This window comes from Bos indicus, chromosome 12, assembly GCF_029378745.1.
Source record: "Bos indicus isolate NIAB-ARS_2022 breed Sahiwal x Tharparkar chromosome 12, NIAB-ARS_B.indTharparkar_mat_pri_1.0, whole genome shotgun sequence".
In the NCBI taxonomy this organism is placed as follows: domain Eukaryota; kingdom Metazoa; phylum Chordata; class Mammalia; order Artiodactyla; family Bovidae; genus Bos; species Bos indicus.
In genome coordinates this window covers 15583436-15605531 of record NC_091771.1, presented here as the reverse complement: position 1 = coordinate 15605531, position 22096 = coordinate 15583436, and the positions used below count along the sequence as shown (strand labels likewise).

The 22096-nt window shown below is 44.9% G+C and overlaps 1 protein-coding gene across 3 annotated transcripts in view; it reads left to right on the top strand.

Annotated features, from left to right (window-relative positions):
* ERICH6B (glutamate rich 6B) overlaps positions 1–22096 on the top strand; it is a 65548-nt gene that overhangs the window by 37076 nt on the left and 6376 nt on the right. For all 3 annotated transcript variants that reach the window (XM_070800050.1, XM_070800049.1, XM_070800051.1), the window contains 5 exons: positions 4295–4431; positions 6731–6792; positions 11637–11815; positions 19006–19091; positions 19246–19398. In XM_070800050.1, the coding sequence (XP_070656151.1) occupies positions 4295–4431; positions 6731–6792; positions 11637–11815; positions 19006–19091; positions 19246–19398 (617 nt within the window). The remainder of the gene's footprint in view (positions 1–4294; positions 4432–6730; positions 6793–11636; positions 11816–19005; positions 19092–19245; positions 19399–22096) is intronic.

Here is a 22096-nt window from a genome sequence, read left to right as displayed (position 1 = left end):
GGCTAAGAGCCCTCGGCCAACAGGAGCTGAGGAGAGACAGAAAAGGCAGAAGCAGAGCAAGGAAATTATTGACTGACTGGCTTAAAGCTTAAAGCTGCTTGTGAGTGGTTGTCCTTGGATTTTGATCTTTTAGGCTTGAGGCATTTACAGGCTTAGGTTTTTGTTTGCTAACTTGGGGCACCATGGCCTCAGAGCATCCTCAGTCTGATGGCCTCTGTGTTTAATTAATTGAACACCAGCAATGAGAAGAGATGCAGCTGAGAATCAAGCAAGTCAGTCATGAGACACCCCAGTTTTTCCCCAACCTGGAAAAACCAGCCAACCGCAAGCTCCATTCTTGTATCTGCCCCAGGTCACTGCGACTTTGGATATGTGGGTCGCCCTCTTCCTTTCGGTGTAGTTGTTTAGTTGCTAAGTCATGTCTGCCTCTTTTGCAACCCCATGAACTGTAAACCACCACAGTCCTCTGTCCATGGAATTTTCCAGGCAAGAATGTTGGAGTGGGTTGCCACTTCCTTCTCCAGGGGAACTTCCTAACCCAGGGGTTGAACCCACGTCTCCTGCATTGGCAGGTGGATTCTTTACCACTGAGCCACCAGGGAAGCCGCCCCCCTGCCCCCACTACTTACTTTAGGAGGCTTATAAGTGAATGGCAGACTGTACATTATCAGATGCAGAACAACCTCCATAACAACCTCAACCTGTAGTGAGCAGGCCGATGTGACAACCTGCAGTTCTTCTGGACACCAAGTCACACTTCACCTTCTACCAAAACGGAGCTGAAAAAAGAAACTCTTGTGAAGACCAACCTAGGGGTCAGTCCTGGTTAACCTCACAGACTTGAGATAGAATGAACAAATCTACAAAATGAAAAGGTAGCTTGCAGTGTCATTACTTTGGAAGAATCTTTAAAGACAGAATAATGCACTACAAGAATGCGCTACCCTGGTTTCCTGAAGACTCGTATCCTTCATGGTTATTTATGATACGATAAATAACCAACCACTGAGAGCTTGGTCGTTCCAGGAACTAAAAAAGCTTTATGCTCTCAAGCCATGGATGCAATTTTAGGTTCTAGAGCCTTCTCTACATTTGGAAGAAGGAGGTAATTTTATGCTCTCAAAAGATTTCTTGGTATGCTACTATTAAAAAAATATTCTTAAGGGAACTAAGGAATGAGAAGAGGGTGTGACCATTATGGAGACAATCTTCAGAACAAACCTTGCTAGTCACCCTACTGTTCCCACTGTCTTTTTCCAATAGCATGTTGAAATCTCATCTGGCACATTAGGGAATCAGATTTCGGGCTATTTCATTCTGCGGTCCCTTTGCAGGTTTCCTCTTGGATTGATCTCCTGATAATTATGTAGTGCCCTTCCTTATCTCTTGTAATCTTCTTTATTTTAAGGTATATTTTGTTTGATCTAAGGGTTGCTACTCCAGTTTTCTTCTGCTTCCCATTTGCATGGAATATATTTTTCCATCCTCTCACTTTCAGTCTATATGTGTCTTGAGGTCTGAAGTGGGTTTCTTGTAGACAGCATATATATGGGTCTTGTTTTTGTATCCATTCAGCCAGTCTATCGGAGAAGGCAATGGCAACCCACTCCAGTATTCTTACCTGGAAAATCCCATGGGCAGAGGAGCCTGGTAGGGTGCAGTCCATGGAGTTTCAAAGAGTCGGACACGACTGAGCGACTTCACTTTCAGTTTTCACTTTCATGCATTGGAGAAGGAAATGGCAACCCACTCCAGTGTTCTTGCATGGAGAATCCCAGGGAGGGGGGAGCCTGGTGGGCTGCCGTCTATGGGGTTGCACAGAGTCGGACACGACTGAAGTGACTTAGCAGCAGCAGCAGCCAGTCTGTGTCTTCTGGTTGGAGCATTTAATCCATTTACATTTAAAGTAATTATTGATCTATATGTTCCTATTGCCATTTTCTTAATTGTTTGGGGTTAATTTGGGGGGGCTCCAGAATCACTGCAGATGGTGATTGCAACCATGAAATTAAAAGACGCTTACTCCTTGGAAGGAAAGTTATGACCAACCCAGACAGCATATTGAAAAACAGAGACATTACTTTGCCAACAAAGGTTCGTCTAGTCAAGGCTATGGTTTTTCCAGTAGTCATGTATGAATGTAAGAGTTGGACAGTGAAGAAAGCTGAAAGACGAAGAATTGATGCTTTTGAACTGTGGTGTTGGAGAAGACTCTTGAGAGTCCCTTGGACTGCAAGAAGATCCAACCAGTCCATTCTAAAGGAGATCAGTCCTGGGTGTTCACTGGAAGAACTGATATTGAAGCTGAAACTCCAGTACTTTGGCCACCTGATGTGAAGAGCTGACTCATTTGAAAAGACTCTGATGCTGGGAAAGATTGAGGGCAGGATGTGAAGGGCATGACAGAGGATGAGATGGTTGGATGGCATCACTGACTCAATGGACATGGGTTTGGGAAAACTCTGGGAGTTGGTGATGGACAGGGAGGCCTGGCATGCTGTAGTTCATGGGGTCGCAAAGAGTCGGACATGACTGAGCGACTAAACTGATTTTGTAGATCTTTTTCCTTCTGTTGTATTTCTTGACTATATAAGTCCCTTTAACAATTGTTGTAAAGCTGGTTTAGTGATACTGAATTCTCTTAACTTTTGCTTGTCTGAAATGCTTTTTATTTCTCCATCAATTCTGAATGAGATCCTTGCTGGGTACAATAATCTTGGTTGTAGATGTTTCCCTTTCAGTACTTTAAATATATCCTGCCTTTCCCTTCTGGCCTGCAGTTTCTGCTGAAAGATAGCATATGGGGTTTCCCTTGTATGTTACTTGTTGCTTTTCCCTTGCTGCTTTTAATATTCTTTCTTTGTGTTTAGTCTTTGTTAGTTCACTTAGTATGTGTCTTGGCATGTTTCTCCTTGGGTTTATCCTGTATGGGACTCTTTGTGCCTCTTGGACTTGACTATTTCCTTTTCCTGTTGGGGAAATTTTCAACTATAATCTCTTCAAAAATTTTCTCATACCCTTTCTTTTTCCCTTCTTCTTCTGGGACCCCTATAATTTGAATGTTGGTGCATTTGATATTGTCCCAGAGGTCTCTGAGACTATCCTCAGTTCTTTTCATTCTTTTTTCTTTATTCTGCTCTTCAGAAGTTATTTCCACCACTTTATCTTCCAGCTCACTGAGTCGTTCTTCTGCTTCAGATATTCTGTTACTGATTCCTTCCAAAGTATTTTTAATTTCAGTAATTGTGTGGTTTGTCTCTGTATGTTTATTTTTTAACTCTTCTAGGTCTTTGATAATTGATTCTTGCATTTTCTCCATTTTGTTTTCAAGGTTTTTGATCATCTTTACTATCATTATTCTGAATTCTTTTTCAGGTAGTTTGCTTATTTCCTCTTCATTTATTTGGACCTCTGTGTTTCTAATTTGTTTCTTCATTTGCGTAGTATTTCTCACCCTTTTCATTATTTTTTTTAACTTATTGTGTTTAAGGTCTCCTTTTCCCAGACTTCAAGATTGAATTCTTTCTTTCTTTGGTTTCTGCCTTTGTAAGGTTGGTCCAGTGGTTGTGTAAGCTTCGTACAGGGTGAAATTTGTGTTGAGTTTTTTGTTTGTTTTTCCTCTGATGGGCAAGGCTGAGTGAGGTGGTGATCCTGTCTGCCGATGACTGGGTTTGTATTTTTGTTTTGTTTGTTGTTTAGATGAGGGTGCACAGGTGCTACTGGTGGTTGGGTGATGTCGGGACTTGTTTTCAAGTGGTTTCCTTTGCGTGAGTTCTCGCTATTTGATACTCTCTAGGGTTAGTTCTCTGGTGGTCTAGGGTCTTGGAGTCCACTCAGGCCCAGGGCTTGATCTCTGGTCAGGAAGGAGGATTCCACAAATGTTTTTTTATGGCATTAAGTGAGATTAAAACAAATACCCAAAACCAAGAAACCAAAGATGAACCCCAGACAAATGGCAGTCACAAAATCAGGCAAATAATAATTAAAATAATGGAATATACACACATATATATACACCCATGAGCAAAGTTAAAGCAGTCCAACAAAAATAAAATACAGTAGATTGACCCGGCAAACAAAGGAAATCAAAAATTATATTTACCAGTTAAGAACAAAACTAACTAAAGCACAAACTGGAAAACAAAACAAAAGCAAGGTGCCAAGTGGGGAATAAAGCAATGAAAACAAAACTAACAAATATTTTGAGAGGAAAAGAAAGCAAGAAGAGATATGCAAAGTTAAACAGAGGTAGATGAAGAAGATTTATACACATTAAAGATTAACTCTTTTGCAGGTTTCGACCACCTCCTATCAGTCAGTGTTCAGGACCGTGCTCAAAGAAATGGCTGTTCGTGACGAACTGGAGGAGGATATTACCATTCCCCTGACTGGTCATCTGGAGGGTGAAACCAGAAGGAAACTGGGAATTCTGTAAGTGACAAGAGGGATAGAACTGGTGGTCACTGGGAAGGTGCTGGTCACTGGGTGGAGGTAGACCAAAGCTAGCGGCAGAGAAAAGTATTAACTGGGCCACGAGAGCACAAGGAAGGCCAGGGTCTAGAAGCTTCCTTGTGTCAAAGAGCTGGCACAGCCAGACACAGGACAAGAGTAAGATTAGGGGTCAGGGGACAGGATGATCCGGCTGCCAAAACTCAAAGGCAAAGAAATCTATGAACAGGCGATGTACAAGATAGCATCAAAGGTGAGCAGGGACACAGGCTGGAAATCCCAGGCAAGAAAAAGTCTTGAAGGGACTGTGAACTTATACCGAAGTCTGGGAGGCAAGGCTCAGACCCCTGAGCCTTTGATGAGAAGGGACATTGGGGGGATCATGGGCATCTTCCAAGAAATTCCTTAGTTTCATCCTAGGCTAGCCATTGCATCTCCATGCTCCTTGAGGGGGATAAGCCCCAAGCATCAATGACCTGGGATTCATGGCAGGGGCTTGGGGAGGGATAAAGTTATTGCAGATGGCTGCTGGCACCAAATGTTTCTAGTTGGCATGACCCCAGTCACAAAATGTTCCAGAACCCCATCTGCACATTCAGCCTGTGGTACAAGGAAGCCTGGATTTTCACTTATCCAGCTGTCAGAAGCCTTGGTGAACAAGGTACATGGTCAGGCATCTGAGGCACTCTCTGGCAGGGGCTCCGAGGAACAGGCTGTGGGGGATGGGGTGCCATGCATAACCTCCTTGCTGAATGAAGACTCCCAAAAAATCAGGGAGACACTGACTGCCAGCAACTTCTGCTTTGGGCTCAATAGAGTCCTGGGGCCAGAGACCCCTAAGGCTTCTCTAGGAAAAGGGAAGGCTAAATACACAATGCAAAATACAAAGAACACCCAAGTTTTCAGATCCTCATAAAACAAGAAAAAAAAAATCCCAAATAACACCGTTGTAGGTTATCCTACATGCTAGGTTACATTTTCTCCCCTTCTTTCTCGTTAAGCCCATAACCGAGGCTCATTCTAACCTAACTGCACCCAGGGAACGCACCTACTGTGTGCTGGTCTGTACAGTAGTGCGTACCCTTACTAGCAAGGCTAGTAAGGATTCCATTAGCTTGCCAAGCTGAGCAAAGAACCAAGGAAAGAACCTTCCCCAAAGGGCACTGGGTGCCTCTGGAGGGATCCCCCCACTGGAATCTAACTCTTGCATGCACCTGGCATCCTGCTGTCAGCCTGGACAGGCTTCACCCCACCCTCTTCCTCCTTGTTCTTTTACAAGTGATGGTAGGCGAGGTAACTGCTTCAATTCCATTCACAGTGCTTGCAAATAAAACAAGGAACTCTTGGCACAAATGGGCCACGAGGAGCTCATTCTCAACTTGCAAATAGCTTCTAAAGTACAGACACTAAACCTCCTTTCCGCCAGGCAAACAGTCCAGCCCTTTTCAGCAGATGATATTTGCTTCCTGAGGTTGCTCGGGGTTAAATTATTACACTCTCTTCGAGGACTCTGAAGCGAGAACTTAAAATCTGCCGTGTCAAAGGCCCTCTGCTCAGATCCAATTAAGCCTTGGAAGCTCCCTCCTTCCGGCAGATTCCCTTTCAAAAGGTCTCTGATCTGAGGACCAGGAAAGGCTGCTGTCTCCGGAGACCACCCTTATTTGGCAGGAAAACAGTCCCAGCCATTGAAATGCCAGGATGACTCGTTTTGTATATTCACATGAAAGGAGGGTTGAAGGCTTGATCATTTTGAAGAGCTGTGCCTTAATGTGGCCTTCATGGTGAGTCATTTTTGAGTGAGTTTATTTGAAAATTTCCTACTCAGTGTAAAGGAGTTTCAGGTGGCTGTGTCCGGTTCACAAATAATACTGTTTCTCTAAGCTATTTCCGAATAAGGCTTTACTGAAATGTGCTCAAGCCACAGAAAAAAAACAGCCTGCACGAGCTGAACTCATAGAGTCAGCTTTGGCTGGCTTTGGATCTCCCGACCCTGGCTTCATTCCCAAGAGGAACCCCACTGAATTCATTTGGAAGGATCTGGGGTCAGCCCAGGTGCCGAGGCTGAAGGCCAGTTAAAGGCCAGGAGGGACGCACAGCACCAAGTGCTGGCCCTTTATTCCTGAGCAGAGACTGGAAGAAAGCTGGCTGCAAAGGCAGAGCTATCCAGCCAAGTCTCCACCTAGGAAACGATGGAGCCGGCCCCAGCTCTGTCTGTCGCGTAGCATGACATGTAAACACGAATTCGGTCTCAGCTTTTAAAGACGATTCCCCTTCCTTCCAGGTTGAAGAAAAATTTTGAAAAATACAAGGAGACGATCCTCTGGATTATGAGGAAACGTGAAAGTAAGAGCTCCTCTCCCCATTTTCCATCCAATCACCTGGTTCCCCCGGGTGCTTCTTGCCGTCTCCCACCTTCCCCCTTGTCCCTCAAGGAGGCAGAAATGCTCGTTCCCTCACTTGAGCATCCATTGGGCCAGTAAAGTCTCAGCTGCCAGGGACTAAAATACGGAGCAAGCCAAACACAGTCTGGGACTTCAAGGGGCTTATCCTTTGATTGTGATGAGGGTGGCAGGGAGGGCAGGAGGCGAAGATAAACAGGAAAGCAGGGAATTTGCACATAAAATAGTTAATGCTTTGGTGGGAAGGGGATACTATAGGACCACACAAGAAGGCATCTAACCTTTATTGGGGGAGGTTCTAAGAGTCATTAACACAAAGTTTAAGAAAGAAATAGCCCCTTACCAGATACTAAAGGCATCCTAAAGGAAATCAGTCCTGAATATTTACTAGAAGGACTGATGCTGAAGCTGAAACTCCAATACTTTGGCCACCTGATGCTGAAGCTGAAACTCCAATACTTTGGCCACCTGACGAGAACTGACTCATCTGAAAACACCCGGATGCTGGGAAAGATTGAAGGCGAGAAGAGAAGGCAACCACAGAGGATGAGATGGTTGGATGGCATCACTGACTCAATGGACATGGGTTTGAGTAAACTGTGGGAGTTGGTGATGGACAGGGAGGCCTGGCATGCTGCAGTCCATGGGGTCGCAAAGAGTCGGACACAACTGAGCAACTGAACTGGACTGAAAGGCATTGGAGGTCCAGCTGTTAAGACTTGCCAATCATGGACTCTGCCAGCTTTGGGGGTCTAATCAAAAACTCTGAGCCAAGAGCCTAAGCTACCAGGCTACTTAATTCAGAAACTCCAAACCACCAGCTGGAACATCTTTCAGATGACCAGATCCCACTGACATAGAATTGGCAACGACAGCCAGAGCTGACACACCTCCTCCATCACGGCGCTCTTTCTTGCTGAGCCAGGACAAAACCCCAGGTTCCCTCTCAAGAAGTGCTCCCATCCCCATACCAGTAAGTATATGCCCTGACCTAACTCCTATAGAATGACTGCTGTGGGCAGCCCCTTGTCTCTGAACCCTCCTATTTCCAAGCCAAGGATGGCTTCGCAGGCATGTGAGCTGTGCAGGTACACAGGCCCCCACACTTAGGGCCCTGCGCTTGCTTTTAATGCTCGGCTGCCACTGTCTTGAAATCCTTCATTAATTTATTTTGGTTGCCTAACATGCGGGGTTCTAGTTCCCTGACCAGGGATCAAACCCATGCACCCTGCACTGGGAGGGCAGCGTCTTAACCACTGGACCACCAGGGAAGTCCCCGAAATCTTGAATAATTTTAAAACAAGGATACCTGCATTTTGAAATTATATAGCCTCTCCCGTGGGTGAAAAGAAGTGGGAGATACTACACAGCTCGTGTCTTGAGCCACCAGACCCCAAAGCTCCCCGTGTGAAGGACACAGGCCTGCGGCCCGTCTCTGGGCAGCAGCCTCCAAGCAACATCACTTCAGAGGAACCTGACAGGTCTCTGCAGCCAGCCTGACCCCACTTTAAGGAAACTGAGGCTCAGACAGGCAGCCTAACACCTCCCCCATTAAAGACAGAGCTGGTTATACAGCACAAACCAAAAAATCCGTGCTTCTAGCCGTCTGATGGGAAAAAAATGAGCATATCTGTGTCCCTTGTTACCGTGACCATTTCAGGAATGCTGTCTGTTCATTTCTGACTGACCCTCAGGAAGAGCAGCCGGGCTCACATTCGCCTCCCCCTGCACAAATCGCCTCCACTCCAGAAGGAAGCACCGAGAAGGGCTCCTCCGAGCGAGACTGAGGCCCGCGTCCAGACCTCTCACAAAGCGCTCTCATCGACTCTGCCCCCACCCACCTCTCTCCTCATCTCCCTGAGGACAAGCTCCTCTCTGAGCTCTAAGGAGCAGCTTCCTCCCGTTCCTCAGGGGCACACAGCCGTGTTCTCCTCTCCCCAAGTCCCACTCCACACCTCTCCGACATCACCGACACCACCTCAGACACCTTCATTGCCCCAGTGTCCCTGACTCCCATCCTCTCCTTTCTCAGTCCTTTCTTCACATTCTTTCCAGCAAAATCTTTTCAAAACACTTCCCTGGCCCTCCACTACCTCCAGGAAAATTCCACATTTTCCCCACGTGGCTTCAAAGGCCCCTCGCTCTTGTCCATTCCAGACACACTGGCTTTTCTGTTATTCATCACATGAGCAGCCCTCCCTGACACAGGGCCTTTGAATGTGCGGTCCTCTGGCTAGAGCACTCTGCACGCCAATATTCTTGTGACTTGCTCCCTCACTTTATTCAGGTCTCTGCTTAAAAGTCACCTTCTCAGAAACTGTTTCTTTGGCTACCCTTTACAAACCAGTGTGCACACACGCACAATCATTTTCCATTCTTCTCATCTGCTTACCGTTTCTTAGGGGCACGCCTAGCCACCAGCAGGTGAAGTTTTCACCTGTTCACTTGTGTAGCATCCAATGCCCCTACTAGAACGGGCAGCAGGCTCTGTGCCACCCCCGGTACCTAGGACAGCTTTGGGCATACGTGAACACAATGGATATTTCCTGAGTGAGTGAATAAAGGAATGACCTAGCCCTGCCTCTCTCTCCAGAGTCACCCGTTATTACTAAGCTGGTCTCACGCTAGCCTTCAACCACGCAGCACTTATGCTAGGAATTCCACCTGGCAAACTAGAGACAATTTCCACTCTGTGCACAACCTCCAGGCCTGGATAGGGTCCCTGTGTGCTCCGATGGCACCTTGCCCTCTGTGTTGGCAACCTCAGAGTCCCTGGGGTGAAATTCTAAATCAGCCGCTGTAAGATAGCATCACTGACTTCAGGGACACGAGTCTGAGTAAACTCCGGAGACAGTGAAGGCCAGGGCGTGCTGCAGTCCATGAGGTCGCAAGGAGTTGGACATGACTGAGCAACTGAACGACAAGAAGCAGAGGGCAAGGAAAGGCCTGAGAGGCGGTCCCCTCCGAATTGTAGGTGGCAGGTTTAAAAAGCAAGAGAACTTACACCCGACGTGTGCATTTCTCTGGCGGCACAAGACTTGTGGATTTCCACCTCCACTGGCCAGACTCTTACAGTTTAAATGGAGGCCTTACCTGACTTCAGGGAGGCATCCATCCAGGTGGGCTCAACAACACAGTGCCCGCGAAGCTGCATCCTTGCAAAGGGTTCCCAGTGTGGGAACTGTGGTCAGAACGTACATTCCAAGGACCGGGAAGGGGGTGGGGAGACTTCCATGCCCCGTCTAGCTCCTGGGTCAACAAGCTGTCACGTCCTCTCCAACACCTCCTCCAATGCTGGGCTGGACCCAATGGTGGGACAACCAAGCTCTCTTAACTGCTGCTAAGTCACTTCAGTTGTGTCCAACTCTGTGCGACCCCACAGACGGCAGCCCACCAGGCTCCGCCTGGGATTCTCCAGGCAAGAACACTGGAGCGCGTTGCCGTTTCCTTCTCCAATGCATTAAAGTGAAAAGTGAAAGTGAAGTTGCTCAGTCGTGTCTGACTCTTAGCGACCCCATGGACTGTAGCCCACCAGGCTCCTCCACCCATGGGATTTTCCAGGCAAGTAGTCCTTGCTAGCTTACTCCAAAATTCAATAGTTATAAAAATGGACTGAAATGAAGACTAAAAAAAACCCTGCTGCTGCTGTGAAAACTAAGTGGAATACTTTTGAGAAGATTCAATAAGAAAGTAGCTATGAAAAAAAAAAGTAAGTAGCTTTACAAATACTGCTTAGAACTAGGCGTGCACCAAACATACACAAAAGGCTGCGGGATATATAGATTTTTTTTTCAAGTCTACAATCCTGCACTCAAACTATGTAGAAATTGCCAAAGTTGAAAGTGACCAATGATAAATTATGAATGGGGTTTGAGCAAATGTGATCACAGAGTCCTGCAGTTAAAATTGGTGTGTTAGCTACCACGTATAAAATAGCTAGCTAGTGGGAGCCTGCTAATACAGCACAGCAAGCTCAGCTCAGTGGTCTGTGATGACCTAGAGTGGTGGGATGGGGGTGTGGGAGGGAGGCTCAACAGGGAGGGAATATATGTATACATACAGCTGATTCACTTTGTTGTACAGCAGAAACTAACAAACATTGGAAAGCAATGTCCTCCAATTCAAAATAAAATTTTAAAATATTGTTAGTATACATTTGTGTTTTAAGTTAAAATAGCATGCTTAAGGCAATGGCACCCCACTCCAGTACTCTTGCCTGGAAAATCCCATGGATAGAGGAGCCTGGTAGGCTGCGGATCATGGGGTCGCTAAGAGCCAGACACAACTGAGCGACTTCACTTTCACTTTTCACTTTCATGCATTGGAGAAGGAAATGGCAACCCACTCCAGTGTTCTTGCCTGGAGAATCCCAGGGATGGGGGAGCCTGGTGGGCTGCCGTCTATGGGGTTGCACAGAGTCAGACACGACTGAAGCGACTTAGCAGTAGCAGCATGCTTAAGGCATGTTTCCTTTTTTTTTTAATGACTCCCACTTTAGCCTGTTTTTCTCAATTACCAGACTCAGCAGCCTCACTTGTTCCTGGCACATGGCTGGTGTGTCACCCCTCGCATCCCCAGGTCTGGACTGTGTGGCATTCACCATGGTGTCAGGCATCTGACACTGAGCTGGCACCTCACAGGCCCTTAATAATTGTGTGTGGAATGAAAGAATGAATGGGAAAAAATGAGAGAGCTTGGGGAAATATGGTCAATATCCCAACTCCTCAAACTCTCTTTGGGTTCCTTGAGAGAAATAGATCTAAGTTTTCTTTCTCTTTTCTACCAAAGCCATATTTAGCCAAAGGACTGCAGAGAGCACGTTCACGTTTCACTTATGTAATATACCACCACAAGACGAGGAGGAGGAGGAGGTGGAGCCAGAGAAAGAAGTCAAAAAAGCTCGTCGTGTTGTTCACCGTACAAAGACGTTAGAACTAGATACGGACTGGATCAACAGCAAGCTTAAGGTAATGCCCTGGTGTTTGCATTTTGTCCAGGGTTTTTTTTTGTTTGTTTGGCGTTGGGGGTGGGGGTTTACTGCATTTAGAAAAGGCAGAGGAACCAAAGATCAAATTGCCAACATCCATTGGATCATCAAAACAGCAAAAGAGTTCCAGAAAAACATCTACTTCTGCTTTATTGACTATGCCACAGGCTTTGACTGTGTGGATCACAATAAACTGTGGAAAATTCTGAAAGAGATGGGAATACCAGAACACCTTACCTGCCTCCTGAGAAATCTGTATGCAGGTCAAGAAGCAACAGTTAGAATCAGACACAGAACAACAGACTGGTTCCAAATTGGGAAAGGAGTATGTCAAGGATGTATATTGTCACCCTGCTTATTTAACTTATATGCAGAGTACATCATGAGAAATGCCGGGCTGGAGGAAGCACAAGCTGGAATCAAGATTGTTGGGAGAAACATCAATAACCTCAGATATGCAGATAACACCACCCTTATGGCAGAAAGTGAAGAGGAACTAAAAAGCCTCTTGATGAAAGTGAAAGAGGAGAGTGAGAAAGTTGGCTTAAAACTCAACATTCAGAAAACTAAGATCATGGCATCCAGTCCCATCACTTCATGGCAAATAGATGGGAAAACAGTGGAAACAGCGACAGACTTTATTTTCTTGGGCTCCAAAATCTGCACAGATGGTGACTGCAGCCATGAAATTAAAAGATGCTTGTTCCTTGGAAGAAAAGTTATAACCAACCTAGATAGCATATTAAAAAGCAGAGACATTACTTTACTGAGAAAGGTCTATCTAGTCAAAGCTATGGTTTTTCCAGTAGTCATGTATGGATGTGAGAGTTGGACTATAAAGAAAGCTGAGTGCCAAAGAATTGATGCTTTAGAACTGTGGTGTTGGAGAAGACTCTTGAGAGTCCCTTGGACTGCAAGGAGATCCAACCAGTCCATCCTAAAGGAAATCAGTCCTGAATATTCATTGGAAGGACTGATGCTGAAGCTGAAACTCCAATACTTTGGCCACCCAATGGGAAGAAATGACTCATTGGAAAAGACCCTGATGCTGGGAAAGATTGAAGGCAGGAAGAGAAGGGGATGACAGAGAATGAGATGTTTGGATGGCATCACTGATTCAATGGACATGAGTTTGCGCAAGCTCCGGGAGGTGGTGATAGACACGGAAGTCTGGCATACTGCAGTCCATGGGGTCACAAAGAGTCAGACACGACTGAGCAACTGAACTGAACTGGGGGTGGGGGGGCTGGGGGTGGTTCAGGTGGGACATATACACATACCCTCAGAGAGCTGTCAGGACCAATACACAATGTGAACACAAATGAGACAAATATGTCCCATATACACGAGGCACAGCTGAGTGTGTGGTTTATCACAGATTGGCCAGGACTTTAACTGGGATCATTGTCATTGAAACACTTCTCTTTGCAGGGCCTACAGTAACCAACTGGTTGGAATTGGGAGTAGAGGAAAGTAAATCTATAATATGTAGGTCCCTCCCTTAACAAATTTAAAATCTATATCAAAAAGCAATTGCATGGTGAATGCGTATGTGAACTGTGGTACATCCATACAATGGAATATTAGTGCTGAAAAGAAATGAACTATCAAGCCATGAAAAGACATGGAGGAAACTTAAATTTGTATCACTAAGTCTAGGAAGCCAATCCAAAAAGGCTACATATTGTATGATTCCAATTAAACGACACTATGGGAAAGGCAAAACCATGGCAGCAGTAAAAAGACCCAGTGGTTGGCAGGTATCTGGGAAGAAGGATGAACAGGAGGAGCACAGCGGGCTTTCAGGGCCATGCATACATTCTGTATTGTAACGGTAGATATATGTCATTAGTACTGCTCTTTAGTCACTAAGCCGTGTCTGAGCCTTTGAGACCCATGGACTGTAGCCCACCAGGCTCCTCCGTCCATGGGATTCTCCAGGCAAGAATACTGGAGTGGGTTGCCATTTCCCTCTCCAGGGGATCTTCCCGACCCAGGGATTGAACCTGTGTCTCCTGCGTTGCAGGTGGATTCTTTACAGCTGAGCCACCAGGGAAGACCATATGTCATTATATATCTGTATAAACCCACAGAATGTAGAATACCAGGAGTGAACCCCAGTGTAAACTATGGACTCTGGGTAATGGTGATATGCAGTGTAGATTCTTTGTATACATGTACACCACGGTGTGGGATGCTGATAGTGGGGGGGAGGCTGTGCATGTGTGTGGGGGTGCAGAGAATTTATGGGGAATCTCTGTATTTTCTACTCAATTTTGCTGTGACCTGCTCTAAAAAATAAAGCCTATCTGTAAAAGCCAATCACATGGTATATTTATAAAGATGGACACTATAAAGCCATGAGTGAAAACTAGTCTCAGTTAGTCACATGAGCTAGTAAGGTCCGGAGTTCAAAAAAAAAAGGCACTCAAGGGGGAAGTAGGAAGATGTGATAGACTCTCCGCTTTCTGTAAATATATATTGAGAACGTGCAGTGCCCCAGGCCCTCTTCTAGGTGCTGGAGCCACAAGGGTGAACAAACAAAGCCTTGGGAGCCAGGGAACTTACGTTTTAGTTGAGCACACAGTCAACGTGATGGAGGATGAGATGGCTGGATGGCATCACCGACTCAATGGACATGAGTTTGGGTAAACTCCAGGAATTGGTGATGGACAGGGAGGCCTGGCGTGCTGCGGTCCATGGGGTCACAGAGAGTCAGACACAACTGAGTGACTGAACAGTCAATGCACAAAATTCTGTTCAGTGCCAAGGCAGGTATTGTTAGGTGCCGCAGGAAGGCAAGCAGGATGAGAGGCTCTAGAGTTGCTGGGCTGAGAAAGGAGTAACTGTCATGCTTTTAGTGCAATTGCAGAAGTGCCATTTGAGCCTAGGCAGGCACGAAAAGAGGGAGTGAGCCACTAGAGACTTGGAGGAGGAGTGTCCTAGGCAGAGCTAACACATGCAAAGGCCCTGAGTCCCCTAGCCTCAAGGACGGTGGTGAGCAAGTGAGAAAGGGATGGGAAATGAGCTCAGTGTTTAGGTCAGGTAGAGCCTTGTGGGTCCTGGTTTTATCCAAAGGATGCTGTGGAGCCACTGGAGGGGCTAGAGCAGGAGGAACATCATCTGGCTTAAGCTCTGGAAGAATCTTTCTGGCTGCTCTATGGAGAACAGGCTTAAGGGGGCAAGAGGAAAGGCAGAAAGTTCGGCTGGAAGCCAGGTATTAATGCAGGTGAGAGACGACATGCATCTCTACTAGGCTGGTGAAGGAGGTGGTGAGAAGCTGTCTCACTGGGCGTATTTTTTAAGTAGCCCTGACTAATAACACAACCTCTGTGCTTAAGACCATCATGTATGTTTTTCTGGGTCTCACTCTCTTGAATTTTAAAGTGAAGATAAGAAGACCATACTTATCCCACAAAATTGTTGGAAAAGGCTAAGTCTACATTATATGCAGAGGTGCTTTAAAAGCTGCATGATGTTACATCAATGTTAGTTTCTCATGTGTTCTCCAATTTACTAAGTGATAATACAGCTTTTTCTCAGTTGCTCGGGCCAAAATTCTTAGATTCCTCCATTTGGCTTTGTGTGGTATATTTCCCAGTGAGGGAAAATGGAATGACTCTATCTCTGTGTCAGGGATTTTTCTTTGCCGGTGGCTTCTTGTTTTTAGGAAAATGTCATTCCATGACAAGTGAATTTGATGAGAGAAGAAAGTGTATCGAGAAATTCTGGCTTCGGGTGGCTTTATGAAAATAAGACCTAAAATATAAAATCCTCCCCCGTGAGCAAAATCTAGAAGCTTCTTACCAGTTCTAAGGAAGAAACCAACCATAGATGTCCTTATAAAGTGCTTTCTTTAGGGTAAAAAGAGAGAGAGAGCAGTGATTTGTAGAGTAAATGCGCAAGGTGGCTGGGAGCTTAATGGCTGGAGGTGGTGCGTTTCCAAGGATGAGCCTGCGGGCTGGGGGGCCGCAGGGACAGACTGTGGGAGTCTGGCTCCCCTTTCATTGGATAGCCTTGTGTAGGTCACTCAGTCATGTCTGACTCTTTGCAACCCCATGAACTGTAGCCCGCCAGGCTCCTCTGTTCGTGGGATTTTCCTGGCAAGAATACTGGAGCGGGTTGCCATTTCTTATTCCAGGGGATCTTCCCCATCCTAGGGATCAGGCCGGCGTCTCCTGTGTCTCCTGCATTGGCTGGCCGATTCTTTACCACTAGCGCCATCTAGTGGAGGCGCCTCTCTTAAATGGGGGAAATGATAGCGCCTCCTATAGGGTCACTGTGTTGTAGAAGTCACATGCTGAGTGCAAACGCTGGATGTGGGGACAGAGTCAGTTACAGGATCTTCATCATCACCTGGTGAAGCGGTTCCTGGGCATTGAAGGCCACGCCCTGCGGAGTCCACAGCAGCTCATCAACCAGCTGCACCTTTTTCTTTCATTGTCTCAGATTTTGGCACTTTGCAGTGAGCTCTCTTGAGTGAAGGATTCTTCAGTCATTAAAAATAAGAGCTTGAAAACCACTGATCTAACACCTCCTCTTCCTCTCCTCTGAAGTCGCTCAGTCGTGTCCAACTCTTTGCGACCCCATGGACTGTAGCCTACCAGGCTCCTCCATCCATGGGATTTTCCAGGCAAGAATACTGGCATGGGTTGCCATTTCCTTCTCCAGGGGATCTTCTCAACCCACAGATCAAACCCAGGTCTCCTGCATTGTAAGCAGGCTTTTTACTGTCTGAGCCACACCTAGCTAGAGTAATGCAGGATGAAACATGACCGGAAAAGGCATCCTGCTACAAACACCTGGGAAATTCAAATAAAATGTAAAAAGAAAAAAAGTCCTTTTAAATGTATAGTATTTAAATGCAGAAGTATATATGTACAGTATTTAAATCTACAGTATATAAGAGTGTATTGGAGAAGGAAATGGCGATCCACTCCAGTATTCTTGCCTGGAAAATTTCGCAAACAGAGGAGCCTGGCTGGCTGCAGTCCATGGGGTAGCAAAGAGTCGGACACGACTGAGCACACATACACACATAGAAGGGTATATGAGAAAGTAAGGGAGGTAATACCGGAAACAGAAACTGGAAAACGAGAATAGTGAGAGTGACTGAGGTGTGGGAAGCAGGAGAAAAGGCTTGCCTTTTAATGTCTGACGGGGACTCAAGGTCCCTGGAGGACACGTATCCTTCTCAGGCACAAGTGAAGTAGCTACAGAAAGTGGTGACACATTTAACCACAGAACACTTTGCAAACACTAAAGAGCTGATACCAGGACTTTCCTGGTGGTGCTGTGGCTAAGACTCCTCCTCACTGCCAATGCAGGGGACCAGGGTTCAATCCCTGGTCAGGGAACTGGATCCAACTTGCCACAAGTGAGACCCAGCACAGCCAAAGATGGAGGTGTGGATGGGAAGCTGATACCATATGTACTCTGCTCTCTTATTCCTGGGGATTTTTTTTAGTATTTCTGTATAAATTTTTGGCTGTGTCGGGTCTTAGTTGCAGTTTGCAGGCCTAATTGCCCTGAGTCACGTGGAATCCTAGTTCCTCGACCAGGGATCAAACCTGCCTCCCCTGCATTGGAAGGTGGGTTCTTAACCACTGGACCACCTGGGAAGGCCCAACCCTATGGATTTTAATTGGTAATATTAACAACGTAGCCAAAAGCAACTCGTACATTTGCAAACTCAAAAACACACCTGTAAATAACTTGTGTGTCAAAGAGGAAAGCATATTGGCAATTTAAAATACTCAGAATGAAATGAAAGGTGAGTATCTACACTTGGAGGAAAGAGCTAAAATTTTGAGAGAAATGTTATAGCTTTAAATGCCTATCTTAAAGAAGAGGAGAAGAAGGTCGTGAAGAAGCAGCAAGATGGAAATCAATGAGCTCAACGTTCAATTCGAGGAATTAGAAGAAAAATACATAGTCTAACATAGAAAACCCACAGAAAGCAGCCGTATATAGAAAATAATGCTGGAAACAAAAATTGATACACTGGAAAACAAAAAAATATTAGAATGAGCAAACCAAAAGGCTAGGCCTTTGAAAAAAATGAGTGAAATAAGCAAATCTCCAGGCAAATGATCCAGAAAAAAGAAAACATATACATGCTATAAAGAGTGAAGACAAGGGCATGACTAAGAGACGTGCATGTGTGCATGCTCAGTCATGTCTGACTCTGGACTGTAGCCCTTCAGGCTCCTCTGTCCATGAGATTCTCCAGGAGAGAATACTGGAATGGGTTGCCAATTCCTCCTCCGGGGGATCTTCCCTACCCAGGGATCAAACCCACGTCTCCTACATCTCCTGCATTGGCAGACAGATTCTTTACCACTGAGCCACCTAGGAAGCCCAACTTAGAGACAGTAGAGGGTTTTTGAAAATATTATATCACAAAATTTTATGACAAAAAATTTGAAAATTTACATAAAATAAACAATTTCCCAGAAAAATAGAATTCACTAAAACTGATTCAAACAGAGATACAATACCTGAATATACTAATGTTATCAGTGAAACTGTGCCTCCCTAGATGTTTAAATCCTAAACCCCACTGACGCAGATTATGACATTGTTTGGAAAATTGGTAATTAGTTCAGATGAGGTCATGCTGGAGTGGGGTGGGCCCCTAACCCAGTATGACTGGTGTCCTTATGAAGGACAGTGAAGGCTGAGACTCAGGGAAGATGGAGCCGGATTTCGGAACCCTGCATACACAAACCAAGAAGAGTAAGGACAGCAGGTCGTCACCAAGGCTGGGAGAAAGCATGGAATAGATTCTTCCTCTGAGCCTCCAGAAAGTACTGACCCTTCCGACCCCTTGATTTTAGACTTCTGGCCTCCACGGCTGTGAAAGAATAAATTTCTACAATTTAAAATTGCCCAGTACTTTGCTGTGGTAGCCCTGTGAAATTAATATAACTGATAACCATTAGATTGAAATGATAGTTTAAAACCTGCACACATAAACACAGAGTGGTCCATTTCAAACACCGAGACAGGTAAACCAGGCCCCTGCGAAGGTTCCCTTCTGGAATCCCCAGCAAGTTGGTGGTGCTGATGGGTGGGGGAGTGATGGGTGGGTGGCATGCAGGAATCAGAGAGTAAATAGACCCATGTCAAGCCTTCTGGTGACAACACAGGCTTCTCTTTTCTCCCTAGGTACTTCAAGGTGATGGAAAAATAATTCTCTATCCCGATGAGATTATCTTCCAAATTCTCTTTCCTGATGGATCAGGCCAGATATAGTATCCACTGGAACACAGGGACAAATACGATGCCAGGAAAGTTTGTGTTTCCGGGCCAGGGCATGGGTTTTATTGGGGCCTGCATCGCTCTTCAGGGCTCTCTGCCTTCTGCAGGGAACCCCAAGGGACTACTTGTGCCTTAACCATCTCCCAGTTATCCATCGGGACACCTGGCTATGCTCATCCTCAGTATAAAAGAAGGCAAGTTCATGTACATCATTCTGGAAGACAGTGCAAAAACATGCATCCGGGCCTTTATCAACAACTCTGGCCATGCCACCTTCCATGATGAAAATGGAGACATCTGGTAAGCCTGGGGCATGAGTCCCAAACACCCCTCCCTGCGGAGAAGCACTGTGAGTAAGGTTTTGATTCCCAGTCTGCACAGCCGTCCTCTTTCTGGGTAAGCCTTTCTCTCGCTCATTCACTTAGAATTCATCCGTCCAACCCATACGTGGGGAGCTGGGTGTTGTGATGAGCCTGTAAGACAGGCCCCTGACCTCAGATGGTGCCTCAGCCTTTTTGCACCATTGCTTCCCCTCCAGGACATAGCAGTCACAGACTCAAAAGCTGGAGTAAGCTTTGGGTTTCGTCTCCTCTCACTTAAGAATCAAACTTCACAAGAATGACCTTAGAAAGATCCAGTGCCCCCTCTGTTCCAGGTGCCGCTGAGAGAAAGGTATGGTTAGTGCACTGGAGGTACATGTATTGTATTTTAAAAACATAACTTCTAAAAATTTCATTGTAACTAACTTGGCTGTTATGTTCCCGTTTCTGGTAATGGTAGGGAACCTCATCTTACCCATTCAAGGTAATTCAGTCACTTTAGAACTTCTCTCCATCTCTTTGGTGTAAGAACTCTGTCTTTTCAGGATTTCTCCCTTGCCTTCTGTTCTAGTGGTCACAAAGTGGAGAATGCCTAGTCTCTTGAGCCAACTTTATACTTCTTGATAGTTAAGGCCAAATTTTAATTCCAAAGAAATATTTTCACCCTCCAGGCCTTGGTTTTTAGGAATATTTTCCCTGTTATGAGGTTTTCAACACCATTTGCTAGTTGACTACTTTCTTCTCAGGTGTATCTGCTCTTCCTAGAGGGCCATTTGTATAGAAATTGATGTCTATAATATTACAAAGCTACAGTAATTAAAACGGTGTGGTCCTGGCACAAAAGCAGACATATGGATCATTGGGACTGAACAGAGAGCCCAGAAATGAACCCACACATCTACAATTAATCTTCAACAAGGGAGGCAAGACTATACAATGGAGAAAAGACAGTCTATTCAGCGAGTGGTGTTGGAAAAGCTGGACAGCCTCATATAAATCAACGAAGTTAGAACACCCCATCACATCATATACAAAGATAAACTCAAAATGTTTTAAAGACCTAAATATAAGACATGACACCACAAAATTCCTGGAAGAGAATATAGGCAATATCTTCTCTGACATAAATCATCACAATATTTTCTTAGATCAGTCTCCCAAGGCAAAAGAAATTAAAGCAAAAATTAACAAATGGGGCCTAATAAAACTTGAAAGCTTTTACACAGCAAAGGAAAACATAAACAAAATGAAAAGACAATCCATGGACTGGGAGAAAATATTTACAAATGATGCAACCAACAAGAGTTTAGTTTCCAAAATATACAAACAGCTCATGTAATTTAATATAAAAAAAAAAAAAAACCAACCTAACAAAAAAAAAAAAAAAAAATGGGCAGAAGCCTTAAACAGACATTTCAAAGAAGATCTACGGAAGGATAATAGGCACATGAAAAGATGCTCAACATCACTTATTATTAGAGAAATGCAAATCAAAAGTACAGTGAGATATCACCTCACATCAGTCAGAATAGCCATCATTAAAAAGTCTACAAATAATAAAAGCTGGAGAGGGTGTGGAGAAAAGGGAACCTCCTACATTGTCGGTGGGGATATAAACTGGTGCAGCCACGATGGAAAACAGTATGGAGGTTCCTAAAAAACGAAAAATAGAGCTACCGTATGATCCAGCAGTCCCACTCCTGGTCATATGCCCAGAAAAGGTGAAAAACCTAATCCAAAAAGAAGTCCATCAACAGATGAATGGATAAAGATGTAGTGTGTGTGTGTGTGTGTGTATATGTGTGTATATATATATGTATATATATACAGTGGACTATTACTCAACCATAGAAGAGAATGAAATAATTCCATTTGCAGCAACATGGATGGACCTAGAGATTATCATACTAAGTCAGAGAAAGACAAATATATATCACTTATATGTGAATTCTAAAAAAATAATACAAGTGAATTTATGTACAAAACAGAAACATACTCACAGACAGAGAGAACAAACTTATGGTTGCCAAAGGGGAAAGGGTAGAAGGAGGACAGACTAAGAATATGGTATTAACAGATACACACTGCTCTAGATAAAATAAACAACAAGGATGTACTGTACAGCACAAGGAACTAGTATCTCGTAATAACCTGTGATGGAAAAGAATCTGTATATAAAACTGAGTCACTTTGCTACATATATACCTGAAACTAACACAATATTCTTTTAATTTATTTTAATTGGAGGCTAATTACTTTACAATATTATAGTGGGTTTTGCCATACATTGACATGAATCCGCCATGGGTGTCCATGTGTCCCCCATCCTGAACCCCCCTCACCTCCCTCCCCATCCCATCCCTCCCTCAGCGTCATCCCAGTGCATCAGCCCCAAGCACCGTCTCATGCATCGAACCTGGACTGGCGATCTGTCTTACATATGGTAATATATATGTTCCAATGCTATTCTCTCAAATCATCCCACCCTCACCTTCTCCCACAGAGTCCAAAAGACTGTTCTACACATCTGTGTCTCTTTTGCTGTCTCACACATAGGGTCATCAATACCATCTTTGTAAATTCCATATATATGCATTAATATACTGTATTGGTGTTTTTCTTTCTGACTTACTTCACTCTGTATAATAGGCTCCAGTTTCATCCACCTCATTAGAACT